At 28.8% G+C, this 18,690-nt stretch overlaps 1 protein-coding gene across 2 annotated transcripts in view; it reads left to right on the top strand.

The window, feature by feature from the left end:
* The window catches only part of LOC136981894 (glycerol-3-phosphate acyltransferase 1, mitochondrial-like), a 65,554-nt gene that overhangs the window by 23,393 nt on the left and 23,471 nt on the right, over positions 1-18,690 (top strand). Inside the window, exon 1 of one of the 2 annotated variants that reach the window (XM_067278278.1) lies at positions 16,573-16,866. The exons of the other annotated variant lie outside the window; for it this stretch is intronic. Coding sequence (XP_067134379.1) covers positions 16,820-16,866 — 47 coding nt within the window. The 5' untranslated portion in view covers positions 16,573-16,819. Of the gene's footprint in view, positions 1-16,572; positions 16,867-18,690 lie in introns of those variants that run through there. 2 annotated transcript variants of the gene reach the window in all.

Here is an 18,690-nt window from a genome sequence, read left to right as displayed (position 1 = left end):
AAAGATACAGGAAGCAAGGTTGAAGTGGTTTGGTCATGTGGTACGAAGGGAAGAAGAGTATGTGGGAAGAAGGGTTATGCAGATGACAGTGAGGGGGAGGAGGAGGCGGGGACGGCCGCGGAAACGGTGGATGGATCTTGTGGCGGAGGACTTGAGAGAAGGCATCTGAATGTGGAGGCAGCCCAAGACAGGGAGCAGTGGAGACGACTCATCAGAAACAGCGACTCTACATAGAGTGGGAAAAGCTGAGGAAGAAGAAGAAGATTCATTAGACAACAGACATGTTTAACAGCTTGCCTCCTCCCAAACCATAAGAGAGAGATCTAGACACATTACGTATGAAATATGTTACAAACCGTAAGCTGTGAATTCTGTAATTAGATTTAATGTAAGATACATTGTAAATTACAGATATATAATTTTGTCAAAGGCGTTTGGTGCTTGGTAGCAACGCTAGCTAGGGTTATGTCATCTTATGTTGAAATATGACTGACCGTGGTAGCGCAAGTACATCATATATTCTGTATGAGACAATATAGAAAGCGGAAACGAGAACAACCTACAAAGTCAAATGCAAAAAAATACAAGCATCAAAATCTATAAAAATACTTTACCATTTCAACTAAAACGTTACATGTGCATTTACGTCAATATGTCTCGGAATATGTCCGTTGTCACTTCTTAAAATCAGATTTAAAAATAGTCTTTATAGAGCATATATAAACATCTCAAAGCCCGATGATTATATTAAAGCGAAACAATTATTGGAGTAAATCGAACGACATTACCGCTACTAATAATTATTAAGTCCAGCCTAATCTGACATTACAGTGTCAAATTATTCGAGACTTAATAATTATTAGTAGCAGTAATTTAGCCCGATTTAATCAGGTAATCGTTTGTCTTTATAGAGCTTTAAGATTTTTGGGCTGAAATTTGAAAAAATTGTAGACCAATGAATTCTCACTGTCGTCCGTCCGACTGTCTTTCCTTAATCTCGAGAACGGGGTTAGATTGATGAAAGACGAGACCAGATATGGAAACCTTAGGGGCAGGAGGCCCCGATTAACTATATAAGAACTTCCTATGCAAATCGGAAGACATTATTTTAAATTAAAAATTTTCTCTTGAAAGATGTTAGATAAATGACCGACACGTCTCTCTTGTTAAAGAAAAAGTATGATGTAAGGGACAAGCCACTACTAATTTGAGGAGGATAGCACATATTTTAAATTAACTATATTAAAAATATGATTAAAAAATTCAGTTCGGCATTGTGACGATGTCACAATAAATAAATGCTGGAAGTTCGTGTATTTCCCTATCCGAAAATAATGCTTCCTATTTTTACTTTTCCGGCTGTTATATATATATATATATCAGAAAGAATCGGTTGGGGGTCTTTTTTGACCGAAATCTGTTATATATAACGGAATCGTAAAAAAGTTGGAATTTTTTTTTCTGTATGCGTGTAGGGGAGCATGATTTTGTTCACCCACTTTGAAGCTAATAGCTCCTGTGCGTTTTGTCAAATATTTCTGAAATTTTGTAAGGAGGTTTGTTTATTAGGGGGATTGTGCTATTAAATTGGTAGTTAAAGATCGAGTGGATGGGAAGATAGAGGGCGATCTTGGGTCTCGAGGAGATCGGACTTAATGAAGACTTCGCATTTACAATTTTTTTTAAAATAAAACTCATCTCTACCATAAAAATTAAGCTTTTTGTCATTATATAATAATTAAACATATGATATTTTATTTAAAAGAACTTTTCATAACAGATGGTACCACGTACAATTTTAATTTTTTTTTTTTGCAGGGAAAGTTAGGCAACTCGCTGCTGGCTTTTTTGACTATTAATTAAATCCAGTTCTGTTTTATTTAATGTAAGTCTTAATGCGTTTTTATATTTTCCTTATTACCGTTGTCTGTTTTGACGCAGTTTTCGCTTTAGTAATTACTACTATAATACGACATGTGCAAATAATACTATTTCAAAATTATAAGTACAGTACATATGGTCAGAGCCGTCGAGAGGTTGAGCTGGAGATTTTTCCGTCGGTTCGGAGAAAACTTAGGAGTCCGTAGTGGTTCTTATGATGGATGTCCGCAAGTGAGCAAATGGGATCTTGGATCCGAGGAAGGGGCAAAATCCATTCCTGGGATCGAGAAAAAATTCCACAAATTATAATCGTAAAAGTGATCGCGATATGTAACCTTACATTCTTGACCATTGGACGGTTTGATGCAGTACAGTATTCTATAATCTATTTGCCATAAAAAAACAAATAATTACATCAAGAAGCTATTATTTAATTATTTGTCTCCAAGCTTTGCCTCCCTGGAAAATTTTTTGGGACGCCCATGATTCTTATTCCTATAAATTAATGTTAGTTTTACTAACAAAACTAAAATCTATGAAACTGTTTTTATTAATAAACATTCCAGGTATTTCATTTGTCCAAAAAGCGCATGTTTTGAATAAAGAAATTAGTAAATTGAACTGATATTTCTTACGAGAATATTAATTTCTAAATTGTTTCTGAAAACAAAGCTATGCAGCACATACAGCGCAATATTCATTTCACTCAGATTAGAATATTGATGCCATTAAAATGCATCAGTTTACATTGTTTAAGAAAGCTTAAAACTTAATCTCTGTAATAAAATAATATATTCTAATTAATTAACATAAATTTAAATGTGAGAAGGATTATCATATTCAGTCTAAGTGATAACTTAACGTATTAAATTAACTAAAGATCTGATCCAGTATCATTATCGTTTCCTTTTCATAGCTAATAAAACAAGCAGACAGTAAAAATAAATTAAAGTTATAATGTAAGAATAGTAAGAATTATAAAGTATAAAAAACATCGAATGTATATTATTGTGACTCGGCGCAATGCCTGCCTGCAGTTTTTAATCTTTTAAATTAAAAATCACGTGACTTCTGGTTCACTGGAAGCTCGTATATAGTTAATCGTGGCTTCCGGCTCCCAAGCTTCCAATATCTGTCTCGATTTTCATATACTTCAGTTCTCGATATTAACGAAGGATGACAGTGAGAATTTATAGGCCTGCAATCAGAAAATTAATTTTTAAGAAAGAAGAAAATTCATATTTCTGTCTATTTATTTTCTATTTAAAATGTATAAACTCATGTAATTTATAATTATTTTATATAAAAATTGCATTGATTTGAAAAAAAGTGCATTAATCGAAACGCGAACCAGCGATTGCGATAAACTGCTGTTACAAATATCGCTGCGATAAACTGCATTCCTATCAGAATCGTTGCGAGTTACTACATCTACTATACAGACGAGTCGTCGGAGAACACTTTTAAAACATATAATCTTATGTTTTAAAAGTGTCAGCTTTTATTTAACTTTTTAGACTAGATTTTAACTAATTGTTGAGTATAAGGGCATGAAAATATATTTATATATAATAAAAGTTGTTAACATTAACACTTTTCTGTTCCGATAGTCTTCTACCATAGAAGACGACGACGACAGGACACTTCTAAAATTGATCTAATAAAATACATCAAATCTCAAATTAAGACGCTACTTTTTTTTAAATTTAAATTCAAACCCTAAAGCACCACTTTTTTTTGTGTGTTTTATCAGATGGATATATAAAACGGAGTCGTTATTTCCTTGTGTTGAAGACTTCTGAAATCAATCTTTCTTTATATTCTACATCTTGCTCTTTGCAATGTATAATATTATAAATTATAATATCGCCACGATAAATCCACAATATAGTACTAAAGCAGAAATCGAGATTATTTTTCACTCTTTTATGAAGAACGAGGATATCCAGTTAGTCCGATATATGCGAGAATGAGTTCTGTCGCTGAACAGACATAATTAGTTGCGATTAGGGTTTCTCAAACGGGATCCCGGTTGTTTTTTTTAACCCGGGAAATCCCGCAAATTTCTTAAAAATTCACTTTTTTCTTATTTTGTGTTAAGGTTGGGAAATTTTGCAAATAGAAAGTATAATTAACTTATAAACTGTCAGAATACATTTGTATTTATTAATTTTAAACCTACTTATTAGTTTTTTTAATTTTTACTCGTTATGGCACGTCACAAATGGTCAATAATCAATACGTAGCTTATTTGTGGCAGGACTCTGAAAATTCTTTACCTGTAATATCTGTAATAACTGTGCTTATGTTGTCTTAATTTTTAACCATGCCCAATAGCTTCAATAACTGCGTAACGCCAAGTTGTACAAATTGGGCCAGGATACGAACAAAGTCTGCAAGTATGAAGTTTTTCTTCATAACCTGATTATTAAAGACAAACGAACTGCCGAATTATTGGGCTATGATGTTTGAATTAAAGCAGTCGAGGTAGACAAATCAAGAATACCAGAGAATAAAAGAAGTACTACAATCTCGAAAACGAACTGGAAATCTTTCAGAATACAGGTGAAAACACATAATATTTGTCTTCTCTTAAATGCATTAAACACGATTCCAATCACATCAATTGAATCGGAAAAGGCATTCTCGGTAGCAAGACTTTTTATTACTAAAATAAGAATTAGATTGAGTGATCGGAGTATTGACCATCTTTGCTTTTTAAAATCTTATAAAAATTTACAATATTTTGTATTATATTTTATTTAAAAAACGAAAATTGCCTGCTAAGTTAAAAGTTTGATCTAAGTTCATTTTTTTAAAACTCAATTCAAAGGCATTTTTGTCGTTGCTGTATGCAGTTTTCAGCAAACTTTAATAAATTTTTTCTATTTGTGAAAATTTCTAGTAGTTCAAAGGAAATTTTTAATATATATCTTACACAGCGTTATTAATATGATTTTGGAGGTTGCGGAACGTATTAAATTACTTTAAAAGACGAAAAATAATTATATCATTTGATTTCATGATAATTTGTATATGTTAAAAATAATTAATTTTGTCCCGGGATCCCGGAAAACAGTTCACTTTTATCCCGGAATCCCGGGACAAGCAAAAGACCGGGAAATGAGAAACCCTAGTTGCGATGTTTTGATAGCGACTGCGATAAAATAATGGCGAATATCGCAAATTTCTTCTGACTTTTCGTAAATCGCTGGCTATGTGAAACTGTCTTACGGCTTACTGCCACCGAACCATGCCATCTTCCATGAACGGTTCCGCAAAACTTGAATTTTGATTATTGCGGGAGCATCAATTAGAAATTATTCAGTTCCAACAATCATTCTTGATAAATAACTAATCAGAAATTAGTATTAATGTACAAGAATAAGTAGTTCGTTACTTCGGTATTATACCGTATTTAAGCGTGTAAATCTGTATTTATTAATATAGAATTTTTAACCTTGAAGAAAATCTATAAAGCAAGAAAGCGATATTGTTATTCAAAATGGTAAATATTTGTAATACAAGTATTATTAACGCAGTGTTAATTTACATTGTCCTACTGGAAGATTTTTGATACTGCAATGAAAATTTAGATGATTTATTGTCTGTACATTTTAGTCTGTTTTCCTCATGAAAATCGCTCTTATTTCATTCTATCATTCAGTTTTTATAAATACAATAACATACTTTATTGGATATCAAAAAAATAAAACAAAGGAACTCTTCATATATGCTTATGGAAAATGTTTCTGCTATTTAGCATTTGCAATTAACTGGCTTCCATTTCCTAATCAAACAACATTTACTAATGCTTCCAAATAATTCATTACTAATTATAGCATATGAATAGTTGCCAGTTAAATTTTTTAAATTCAGCTAATAATAATAATCTTTCGTTACTGATGAAATCTTATTTTACAGTTTATTTGTATTAAAATTGTTTTATTTTTATCACAAATTCGATATTTAAGGATTTGTAAATGTTATCTTGAATAGTCTACCAGTATTTTTATAAAATGATGAACTTTAAAGCTTTGGAATTTTTATATACTAATTTAATTAAATAAAATTATAGAAAAAATTAAACAAATTTTTCTTATTAAATAAATCATATTTATAGAAAATTATGTAGAAAAACTGTCCATTTAAGTTTTGTTTTTCATTTGTGGACGTAAGAAAATGGATTAATTAACGGATGAGAGAATACTTTATTAGTCAGCTTTTATTTAACTTTTTAGACTAGATTTTAACCAATTGTTGAGTATAAGGGCATGGAAATATATTTATATATAATTAATTTAAAATAAGATTTATCTTCCTAAAATATATTTTCTTAAAAAGCAAACAAATTAGAGATTTATCAATTAGTGGCTCTCTAATTACTTTATTATATAGGTAATAGATGCAGTTAATTTAAGTTAAACGAAGGAAAAAAGAAATTTAAACATTTAAAATTAAAAAATTGATAAAGAAAAATTATATTATTATTATATGAATTTACATTGATTATTCACGTGAACTCGTACAGTTAAAAGGAGCTTCACCACATAAAAGTGAATCAGTAATTTTATAATCATTAAAATAATTTAATATAGATATTATTTTTATGTAATAATTTAATATTCGATAAAATTTGGTTTTAATTTAAAAAAATGAAAATACATTTAGAATCTGTACATACAAAAAAAAATCTTTCATCTGACGATTTATAAGATAAATTTAGATATTAAATTTATTATTATTAAAGGTTTTTTTATTGTAAGGGAGTTTAGATTATGGGTCGTAGACCTCGTTCCGCTCAAAAAAAAATTGGAGTTTGAACCCAGGACCGTTAATAAAAAAGAATGTAACTCGGGTCGTAACTACCACGTCACTGATTTTTGAAAAATAACTTCCGTCGAGGCAGATTTGAACCATCGATTATGGGTATCAGTTGTTTTATACCTCCACAGCTTTACCGCTCTACCAGCTGTGTGAGGCATCGATGGAACTATTATTTAAGTTGTAAATGCGTGGTGTGTAAAAATCTTTCAAGAACGGATTTGAAAAAAATCAAAATATTTTAGGATATAAAGAAATTTAATACGCTTCCACCAACGATTTCTTCAACCCAGGAAACATGTAGAGAAAGAAAGAAAAGTCAGCTTCTTTCTGGAATTGCAGAATTTCCTTCGTTTTGTCTTGTATGAATTCTATTGATTCATATCGTTTTTCTTTTAAAGGTGGAACTGCTATTCTACCACAAATATTCTATTTAGTTATAATGCCTTTTTTTAAACCTAAAATTGAAAAAATTACAGGTCTATGATACGAGTCAACAGGACCACTCGTACAAGGTAAATCGAAGAAAATTTCGTTCTCCTGAAAGAAACTGATATTTCTAGATATTTATTTAATTGGAGAAAGCGTTGAAAGTGTATCGAAGTTGTTACTTTTTTTTTTTTTTTTAAATGCTACTATATTAAGAAATTTATTTAATGTTATATTTTTTTTTTTTGAATCATTCCTGGAACTTTTTGAACACACTTTTGTATTTGATTTTTTGAACCTGTTCTTGCACTAAAAAATTCATCTTTGAATGTTTAAAAAAATTTCTATATAAGGCAATATCATGAAGTATGTATTAACCTATATATTTTTTTCCTTTTTAGTAAAACAGTTTTTAGATCACTTATTTATTGGTTTTTTTAAATATTTTTTTATTAAGAATTTATAATACTTTTATTCTATTTCATTTTAGAAATATGTACTTTTACAGTTTAAAAGATTTTGGTTTGATTAGTATGGATGTAACATTGATGTAAATGGGGGAAAACAGTATTGGAGATAAAAGATCACAATGTTGTGACATAATTATACAAATTCACAATTAAAATTATTTTGCAAATTTTTTGTGTCATTCTAAATTTTATCTAAAGAGAAAATCTGCAGATGCTAAATACACTTGACAATACACAGATAAGGCTGAATATTATATTTGTAACTTCAGTACAGTATACGAATTTGGATCTTTTTGAAAAATTTCATGCTAAATGTGCCAAATTTTGTATACTGGAATCTTTTTCATTCGATAAATTTTAATAGCTTTTATATTAGTAGATACAGACACGCACAAAAGTATAGATAAAAAAAAAAAGATATGCCGTGTTTACTCGAATCTAAGACTCGCCTTAATTTCTAGAAGTTCACCCACGGATATTTTTTAAATATTTTATATTTAAAAATTTTTTTAATAGACAATTCGAAACAAATTTATGTCAATAGAAATCTTTAGTATTTATTGCAAGTAAAGTAAGTTGTAGATCATTGTCTTCCGTGGTATGAAAATCGGAAACCCCTTCACTTGTCTTATTGGACTTTTCTGAATCAACAGTAACATTGTTTTAGTCACGTTTCTGAATATTAATTTTTTTTTGTAATTATAAACGTTTAGTTTTAGTTCAATAAAACCGGATTCGATGCTGACGTGCAATCAATTCAACATATTAGCGAGGTTGAGGCCGAAGTTTTAGACGCGAAAACGTGTACTTCGGACGTTCGGCATCGCTTTCCTCTAAGCCTAGAAGTTTGGCAATGGCCTTTGGAATGTCGAACACGATTCCACTGACTTTCCAAACGCCATTGTCAAATTTCTAGGCTTACAGGAAAACGGCACTGAACGTCTGACGTACACGTTTTCGCGTTTAAAACTTCGGCCTCAACCTCGCTACTCGGTGCCGTTTGTCATCAGAAATGCAACGTTCTTGAAAGAGCGCTTCATAACTTTTTCTGGAATTTTCATCCAAGTACTTACGACATTACTGTAATGCTGGCTCTCCACTTAGCGCTATTTCGAATCGATTCGAAATCAGCGCTTAGTCACTGCTCAGGCGCAGTAAAATCGCCTTCGAGTACTTTGGCGACAGAGTAGTGGAACAGCGTATATTTTAGCGTAGTGATTTTGTTGCAGCCAATCTACATGCAGCATCCATAATTTCAAGTGTACATGACGACATGTTTTTTATCCATCATCCTTAGCACTAAATACGACATGGTGTGGAAACTTCGAAAAGGTGCAAAAAATAGCAAATATTAGATTAAATACAAAATGAAATATTTATATTTTTTAATTTAAAGTTGAAAGTTTTACTGCCATTTAAAAAAATTCCGCATATTTCATTGCAAATCGCCTTCCAATTTGTGCGAAGTATAAAGGCATGTAGGACAGCGATTGCGTCGCTGTATGAATCGTCAGATGTTGGTAACGCGATAGCGCTAAGTGGAGAGCCAGCATAATAGAATTTAAGATGTACCCTATTTTCAGAGAAAGTAAAACCTTAAAAACGTGCGTCTTACATTCTAGTCTCTTCAACTCTGTACTAACGGGGTTTGTACTAACTGTATTATATCAATATATGCAGTCAAACCCCGTTAGTACAAAGTTGAAAAGACTTAAAAATTGAATTAACAAGGTTTGTATTAAGCAAAAACTCAACGGTCATACCATCCAGTGGAAAATGTCAAATTTTCTTCCAATTATTTCACTGTGTTATTTTGTTTGGATATAATTAAAAATAAATAAAATTGTGTATTGCTCCAAAATATACTTTATTGAAATACAGCGACTTGAAAAAAGATCAGTATTTGTTTTCGACATCAGTTAGTGTTGGTAAAGCGATGACTAATAGCCGATGAGTTAGCGTTAAAATAAATGTTAAATGTAGAGTTTTCAAGAAATTAATTTAATATTCAAACACAATATTTTATAAAGTACCTTAATACTTACTTGCTTTTTTTGTTGAGTGTTACTGTTACAGTTACTTTCTAAGACTGTGTTAGGACTCCCATAGAAGTAAGTTTTCTACTAATCCATCTGTTTTTGTCTACGTACATGATTTTTCTTCTCTACTTTTAAACAGCAATATTTTTTTCTGTGTTTTTTTCAAGGCATTTTTTAATAACAATCCCACAATTGTTTACTTTTCCTTGGCATGACACCGATGGTTTTTAAACTTATTATGTCCACGGACTCCTTCTCATAGCAAAAACCTGACTATGAACCCCTAAGTGAAATAACTCTACACAATTACATAATAGCAAAATTGCAAATTTAACTCTGATGTCTTGAATGGTGACGTAAAGATTAAATATCAAAATGTTTTATTTATATTCTAAGTAATATCTATTGAAATTACTAGCTAAAGTTTTTCAAAAAGCTTTACTTTTTGAAAAACGGGTATAATATAGTAAAAACAAAAACAAAAAAATGTATAATTTATTTCTAATTGGTTTATAAATTACATTACAAAAATATAAAATTAATAATTATTTTATCTATTGAATTTTCATAAAAAAACATATTTTTGATCAAAATGAATGAATTTTTTAAATATATTTTTAATCATTAAATAGTTTTTATAATTATGTAAAACAACTAATAGTTATGTTTTGGAAAGAAAAATTAAATAAATGTATAAAATTCTATAAACAAACGAAATAAATTCTAAAATGTCATAATGTATGCAATAAATGAAGCAGAGAGCCCATTTTCAAAATGGGCAAGCTTTAGCTAGTACTCCCACCGTGCAATGCTTGTCATTACTACTTGTATTTTATGTATACTTATCTACTCTTATATTTTACTCTGGGCGTAAAAATGCCTACCAATTTATTTATTACTATTTATTTTTAATTTTCATAATGCAAATGGGTCACAATTATTTTACTTTACATTAAATCTTTCCCAAATTAACTTTAATTTGCCATGGATCCCATCAGCGGTTTCAAGGACCCGCAGAGGTCCGTAGGAACCACTTTGGAAAACATTGCATTATATTCTTTACTTAATATTTCCTAACCAGGTATCTCTTCTGCTTGGAAGGAGTGGCATCTGTTTTTTTTTTTTTTTATATTCTAGTATTGTCTTATAATGATATAATAATCCTTATTAATAATAATTCCAGAAGTACAACCTTTTCGAAATTGAGAAAATTGCAACGTGCGTTGTTTTCGATTTGTATATCCGTCATTTCCTGTACACGTGTTTGCTTGCAGCCAATCAAAATGCTTCTTACGAAGAAAAACTTATTAAATCTCAGATGTAAAATAGTTTTAAAACATTTACTCTAGAGTTGTATTTTTATCTGAATACGAAAGACGGTTAACTCGTAATCTGACTTTGAGTTAGATTTAAACTGTAGTTCGTTAACTTTTATTCATCTCAACCTATAGAATATTGCTTTAAAGCAACTAGATACAAGTTGACGTTCAAAAATCCGACAACCTCCGGGCCTGAGGAGTACCGGTTTTTTATGGTTATATATGCTGTATATATTTAACAGAAAATGAAATGAAATTTTAATATTCATCAACTAAATAAAACTGTTCTACAGAATTTTAGTTAGGCATCTCCAGAAAACAGTTGTGCGCCAACGCGGTAAATTCGAAAATGCGCTCCGAAATCCATGCCAGAAATCTGAAGGAACCGGAATATCTATGGCCGGATTTTTGAATGTCAGCCTGTATAACAGTAATCTAACCGCGAAATCCGACAGCGGAATAAGCATAAAACTTGACAATTCAAAGGAAACAATTCGTTTTTAATTTTAAAATTGCAAATAAATTACAGTATTTGATACTGCACTTCAGTCATTTCGTTATTAAAGAAATTAAAAATAAGAAATGTTTCGAAAAATTAGATTTTTTAATAGAAAATTTTCCACTCATATTAACTTCCGATTTTCAAAGCTCATATTTACTATCTTACTGATCGTTCGGGGTTGTCTCAGACTGCCAAGCGCCCGACTAAAAGAAAGTGTTATTTTTCGAAGTTTGGATAAGAGTGAATATCGTTAATATTAGCCACATTAACGTTAAATTCGAAAAAAAATATGCTCCTGGTCATCATGTGACTCGCACATTTCTACTTGGCTCGTGTGACTTCGAGGAAACTGGAAGCATTGTGCTTTGTACTAAACAACGTAACATAACTGTTATCGAATTCATGGCGAGCTTCGTGCTACATGTTAACTGATGATGAAGAACCAGGGACTGCAAATCTAACGTATTAACACGGAATTCGCGTAAACCGATAACGTAATAACTGGTTTGACTGTGTACACAATGTCAAAATAATGTTATGAGGACTTATATATTTTGAAATTTTACGAAAACAATTTAATAACTCAACCAAAAGTTGCGGGGAAAACACTATTTTTATGTAATTACTGCGGAGAAAATAAAAAGATGAAAAATTTAAAACATTTTTACACATGTTACTTTATTTTTACGATAAAATAAAGAATAAAAATGTAAATATAATAAATCCATATCTTACTCTGCTCCCCTATATATTTATATTAAAAACAGAGGAGAGGTGAAGCCTTTTCATCTAGTAACTGTTATCTAAAATTCTGGTCCTGTATCAGTTCCGTAATTAAACAACTTTTAATTTTTACTTATTTACCTTAAAAAGGTCGTGTCTAAATCGACTTTATGTAAACGTCTCGAATTTGTATATTTCGAAATAAACTTTCTAAAAATTTTTTCTTTCTATTAATTTAATGTAAATATTTCGAAATGAGACGTCAATATTACGTCAAAATCTTCTTTCTTTTGGACTACGATCGAACTTTTTGTATCATGTGATCGTCAACTGGTTAATGCGTGAACAGGTAAAGTGGGGTACTTTTTTTTCTGTTCTTATCGCCTTAACTTTTGCCACCAGCATGTAAGAATGCTAACATATACATTTCCGGAAGGATAAATGGAAAAACTTGTAAACATTCGCTTTTTTAAAATATATTTTTGGCGTCATTTTGCATTCTGAAATTAATTTTTATTTTTGTCCTGTTTTTGGCATTCTTTTTTAAATTCCAAATATTGTTTTTAGCACATTATTTCAATTCTGAATTACTTTTTTAATTTAATCATTCGGCTCTTTAGCGAAGGCCCATTCTTTCGTTTTCTAATATTAATTAAGTTTTTGGTATATTTTCCCCGTATATGAACTTTTAATTATAACATATTGAACATACGGAAAACGAGACTGATGTGGATTTATGCTCAAATTAAAGCATTTTATTATTATTATTATTAACATTTTAAATTTTAAATACATTATTACTCATACGGTTAATTTAGTTCATATTTGCATATTCGATCACTTATGTTTATCATAATCGATATCGAATTTCTAGTAACTTTTGAATGCGTTAATGTTCGCGGAATATGTTTCGGTTGTAAATAACTATGATCTAATTAATATTCTTTTGATTAAATATCTAAAATTAGAAATAAAAATAGGGCATTCGAAAGACGTTTACGTGTTTTTCTTCGTTTACCAACGTCCTTGATCGAAATCTATGCTCTTGGTATCAGCCGTCTATTGATAAAATTGTCTGAAATTAACATTCTGACTTTAACACTTACCTTGTTTTTCAGTTTATTTCTGAATAAATGCAAAAATATTTTTATTAGATAAGATTTTAATTTCTCTTATTACAAATGATCTAAGTTTAAACTAAACATATAAAAATTTTAAGGTAAATTATGCGTGTTTACTCATTGTATTGAATTTATTCTTAAAAATTTTAATTTATAAAATAAAACCATTTTTTTTAATATCACAATTATATTTAAAAAGTCCGCATTTTAAGGAACTGTTCTGAACTTGGTAGTTAATCTCAATTATATAAGACAGTTTCATTGATGACTTAATCAATACAGATTAATGTAGTTGTGCTAAACTTATACTTAGTGATTAATGAGAAAATTTTAAAAACTCTCGGTTCCCAGCAACTGCCATCTTATTGCTCAATAAAGCTTAAAAAAGAAAGATGATTAGATGTCAAGGAATGCGTAATCTTTAATTACATGCGTTTAATCAGCTTTCTTTGATTAGAAGTTAAATATAAATTATTTACCTCAATAGTAAAATCTGTATCCATGGATTTTGAGTTATATTATCGATTTAAATGGATATTTCTTTCTGCAAACTTTCTAAAAACGTCTAAGATAGTCAAATTTATACCTATATAATAACAGAATCGGTTTACGAGAAATGGAAAGGAATTAGATCAGAATTTGTGAATTAAATTACACGAATTATGATTTGATTTTTTCTGAAATTCAAATTTTATTATAATTATTACGTTGATAGACGAGATTAACTTAAAGGAATTTGAACTCATCCTCCTTTTTATCTCTTATATTTTCTAATTGTTTTGGTTTACATAGATCCGAAAATATATTTTAAAATTTAATTTGGATTAAAATTAATTTTTTAATAAACGAATTTTAAATTTGTTACACGATAGATCATAATTTTCAAAATTATTATTATTTTATCCGGATTTTCTACAATAAAAAATAACGTAGATGCGAATTTTATTCATTTTTATCCGCTGTATTTTATTACACACAGTTTTCAATTGATTTTTAAGTAAATTTTATTTTCAATCCACCTGTTACGTATATAAATACTAATGTAAATAGACGAAGTTCGGCCAAATTTATATTTACCATAATTATAAACCCTATTAAATAATTTTAAAAAAAATTAATAGAAAACTTATCTAAACGAAAATGAACGTTTTTTCGTATAAAAATAAGATTTTTTAAAATAGACTTTTCCTTATTTTTACAAATTTATCTCCTTTATCATATCGTCTCTTTTAACAAAAAAAGTGTGTTATGTGACGCCCGTCACGCGCTACTGATTTGATTTCAAAATATTTGGATTTTGAATACGCTTTAAAATAAATCCCAATTATTTTAAATTGTAATTAGCACGCAGGAAACGGAATTATATTAAGTTTTTCTGTAGACGATATTACTAATTCGTGTGTAAATATATTCACGTTTAAAAGAAAAAAAAAGTCGAGCAATTTTTTGGTGTTTTTATAAATTTATCGAGGAAAATAATTTCTTTTTTAACTTTTTTTTTATATATTAAACATATACAGTTTTTATATTAATGCTGAAGTCAATACATTGATGCGCCATTGAAAGAAAATTATATATATTTAAGGTCTCGTGCAATATAACGAGGACGTACACGCTAAAATCGCTATTTGATTTCAGAATGATTGAAAATGACTAAAAATAACTGAAGTGTATCGATCTAAAGAAATAATTTTTGTAAAAAAAATAGTGCTTGAGGCGTAAAACTCAAGAGATAGAAAACTCTTCGAAAGTTAGACTATGTTAGAAATAAAATTACATGAAACTAAACATTTAATGCTGAACTACAGTTATTGTGGATAATTGCGTATTGATTCGGTATCTCGAAATAAGTTAAATTGCTGTTTATTAATCAGTGAGTCGCGACCAACCGATCGCGTAACTAAAAAGTTGATAAACATTAGTCTAAATGTCTGACTTTAATTTCTTTGGTTAAAAATTTTAATTTTTTCGAGAGAGTAGCAAAATTAGAACACTTAAAAGATAAATTGTTACTAAATTTCTTAAGTTATTAAAAATACACAACTTTTCATTTTATCCTTTTGATAATGCCATGAAAGAAGTGATAAATATTTTCAACGAGTAGCGATTAATATTGTAAGATTATGCAAACTACCAGGATATATTCAAATGAATATTTTAATATCTCTTAGAAAGCATTTTCGTCTACATTAAACTCTTGAAAAGCAAAATTAACTTTGCTTTTGAAAAGTATTTTAATGCTTTTTTTTTTTCTACTATCATAAAGATACACAAAATAAATGGATTTTGTAAAAGTGTATCTCTGCCAATAGATTTCCAGTCAGTTTTCATAGCTTTACTTATTTATTTATTTGTAGCCCGATGAGGGCTTACAGCCGAAACATGTGACGAAATAAATGCAAAAAAATAAAGCTTTGAAAACTCAGATCAGGCGGTGATACACTTCTATGGAATTCCTTTATTTGACGTTTCCTTCCAGAATTATTATACAGTTTAGTACTTTACAGTTGAACACACACACACATTTTATTTGCATAGAGAAGAGTGAGAGTTTCGTCACGGTATGATTATGCGAGAACTTTCATCGGAAATGCCATTGAAAGCAAAGAAATAAACAGCTGGTTAAAAGAACACCATTTTGTTGAAATTAACTGTATTTTTTTTTTTTAATAGTAGTGTATTCAGATTTATTTCTATTTTTTTTTTTTTTTTTTTTTGTATTCTTTAAAAATGCATTTATTAAATATCAAAGAATTTTATGGGCTTAAATGTAAAAATTTGCACTTTCTTCCGTTTTAAATGCTTGTATTTAATAGATTTTTGAATTGTAGTTATTTAGATTTTATAAATATTTTCCTTTAACCGAAAATCAACAATTGTTTAAAGAATAAATTAAGTTGTATAATACTATATAACATTTACAGTGTAAATATTGTAAAATTTGTCAGCTTGAATTTGTATATATTATATATTAAAATTGCTAATAAATAGATATTGTTGTTCTAACAAAAATGACTATTAATAACACTTTCTCTTTGGTATGTGTGGCACAGCAATTGAACTGTGGCACTTCTTATCAATTTCTCACAGGTTTAAGAGGTATAAAAATTTGATAAAATAGATCAGTTTATAAAAAAGAAGTTAAAAAGAAAAATTAGGTCGTGTTTTATAATCTTACTATCCTCTAGAAAACACGTATTAAAAAAATCCATTGTTTTCGTCGTTTTTTTTTAATTTTTTAATTTGTTATATGAACCTACTATTGGATTACATAAACTTGAGCATGCTATTTTTCACGTTGAAAATATAGATTATTCGTATAGTTACAATAAACCGGGAAATATTTCATAAACCGGAAGAACTTTGATCTAGCACGTGGTTATCATTGCCAACGTCATCTATTAGTCGGCCAATCAATGAAGGTAGACGATTATTCGGTGATATTCAGGTTAAAATGCTAGTTTTATGAAGCTAAGATCAGTCGCGTACTTCACATCTTCTTTGTTTAAACATGATGTCTCTCTTTATCTTCTTCGCTTCCCTCTTCGTTACCATCAAGTAAGTCCCGCATTTAGTATATATTATTTTATATATTTTATTTTAAAACAATTTCTTAATTACTAGTCTTATAAAAAAAATAAAGAGAAGTAATTTTTTTAAAATAAAAATTTAAACTGTTTTAGAATGTTAAGAGTATTGAATGGAATGGAGCGATTGGGTAACATGGTATGAATTATTGTGTCATTTTATAGTCTGGAAATTTTGTAAAACTAGTTCTTGTTTGTCGTACAATTATTATATGAAAAGTGTTTCTTTTTAAAGTTAGTTTATATTTATACACATTAAAAATAGAGTTAAAACATATTATCTAAACTTGAATTAAAATTTTATTACTAAGTAAAGTTTTTCTTATCTGAGTGGAGTGGATGCTGAAGTATATTACACACGTAGTTACTTAAAATGTATTAATTGACTGTTTTGTAATTTATCAGCTGTAACTTCTATATCATTGATACGGAAAGGTACAAATTTATCACACTTAAAACAAATTTTGACTTTTTTTTTTGTTTCCCTCGCAGAAACGTATCCTTGACCGAAAATTGCATAAATATATTTCATAATTTGTGTAAGAATATTTGATCATAAATCATAAAAATTTATATAATTTGTAATTATTTTACTATTTACTTTTACAAATCTAATTGAATTTTTTATATTAGATTCTTTAATATATTTAATTATACAAATTAATTTTTTAAATTATTTTAGTGAATTTAACTTTTACATTTTTATAAGATTATTTTATATAGATCATTGATGTCGATTTTTTTTCTTCTACAGAACTTATTAAAAAAAATATGAAACACGAACACTCAAAAATAATTTATTTTTTGACATTTTAACACCGCATAAATTAATAAAATGTATAATAATTGCAAGATTTATTTATAGTTGTAAAAAAATTATCACCGAACAGTAACTCGTTGTTTTATGGCTAATAAAATCGTAACACGTTACTTACTGACCGTATTATTATTGAAGAACACGTTGCTGTACTAGTTTTTACTTATTAAGTATTATTAAATATTATGTAGTTCATCGCTGCATAGCATACGATTTTTATTAAATGAGGGAAATGAAACTACCCGTTTATAATTGTTGTCCTTGATCGAAACTCCGGTCACTGCTCCCCATACAGATATTCCTATCGAAGTTAATATTGATAAACTATGATTAAGATATTACTTTATTTATTATCTATCGTCTATTACCTGTATTCTTGATTGTTCAGTTTAAAGAGTAAAGTATGTTTCAAAGGGGAGCGTCTACGACCGCAATGCACTCTGTGTCATAGTTTTATCTCTATCTTCCAATTATAGATTTTTATATCAAGTCGTATAATAATAATTAACAACAAGAATAGAAAATTTTAATTTATAATTATCCGGAAATAAACGAATCAACCTATTTTATTACATTAACTTAAATTTAGGAAAAAAATTATCTTCGACAGTAAAAGCTGTTTCGTAAAAATATAGGACACCTTCTATTCGTTCTAAATTGTTTTTATTTATCTTTCAACGTTAAAGTCGTGCGTTATATATAAAAATCAATTTTAAAAATTAAAAAATCAATCTTTAATGTTAAATAATCAATCAATAACTGTTTTTCTTTTTTGCATTTTATGTGAGACACTACGTTTTTAAATATATTAAAAATTTGCTATACAATAATTGTTTATATAAACTAAAATATTAAAAATTTAATTTTCAACTTTTGTAAGAATTACAATTCTTTTAAAATGACAACTATACAACTAAGCATATCATAGGAAAAATCTATGTGTATGTCAAGAAAACAAATATGTCTCTGTCCTGTTCC

Source organism: Centruroides vittatus, unplaced genomic scaffold (genome assembly GCF_030686945.1).
Source record: "Centruroides vittatus isolate TY-2023 unplaced genomic scaffold, ASM3068694v2 contig_1168, whole genome shotgun sequence".
Classification (NCBI taxonomy): domain Eukaryota; kingdom Metazoa; phylum Arthropoda; class Arachnida; order Scorpiones; family Buthidae; genus Centruroides; species Centruroides vittatus.
The sequence above is the reverse complement of the archived record's forward strand: the minus strand, read 5'-3'. Positions and strand labels throughout refer to the sequence as shown.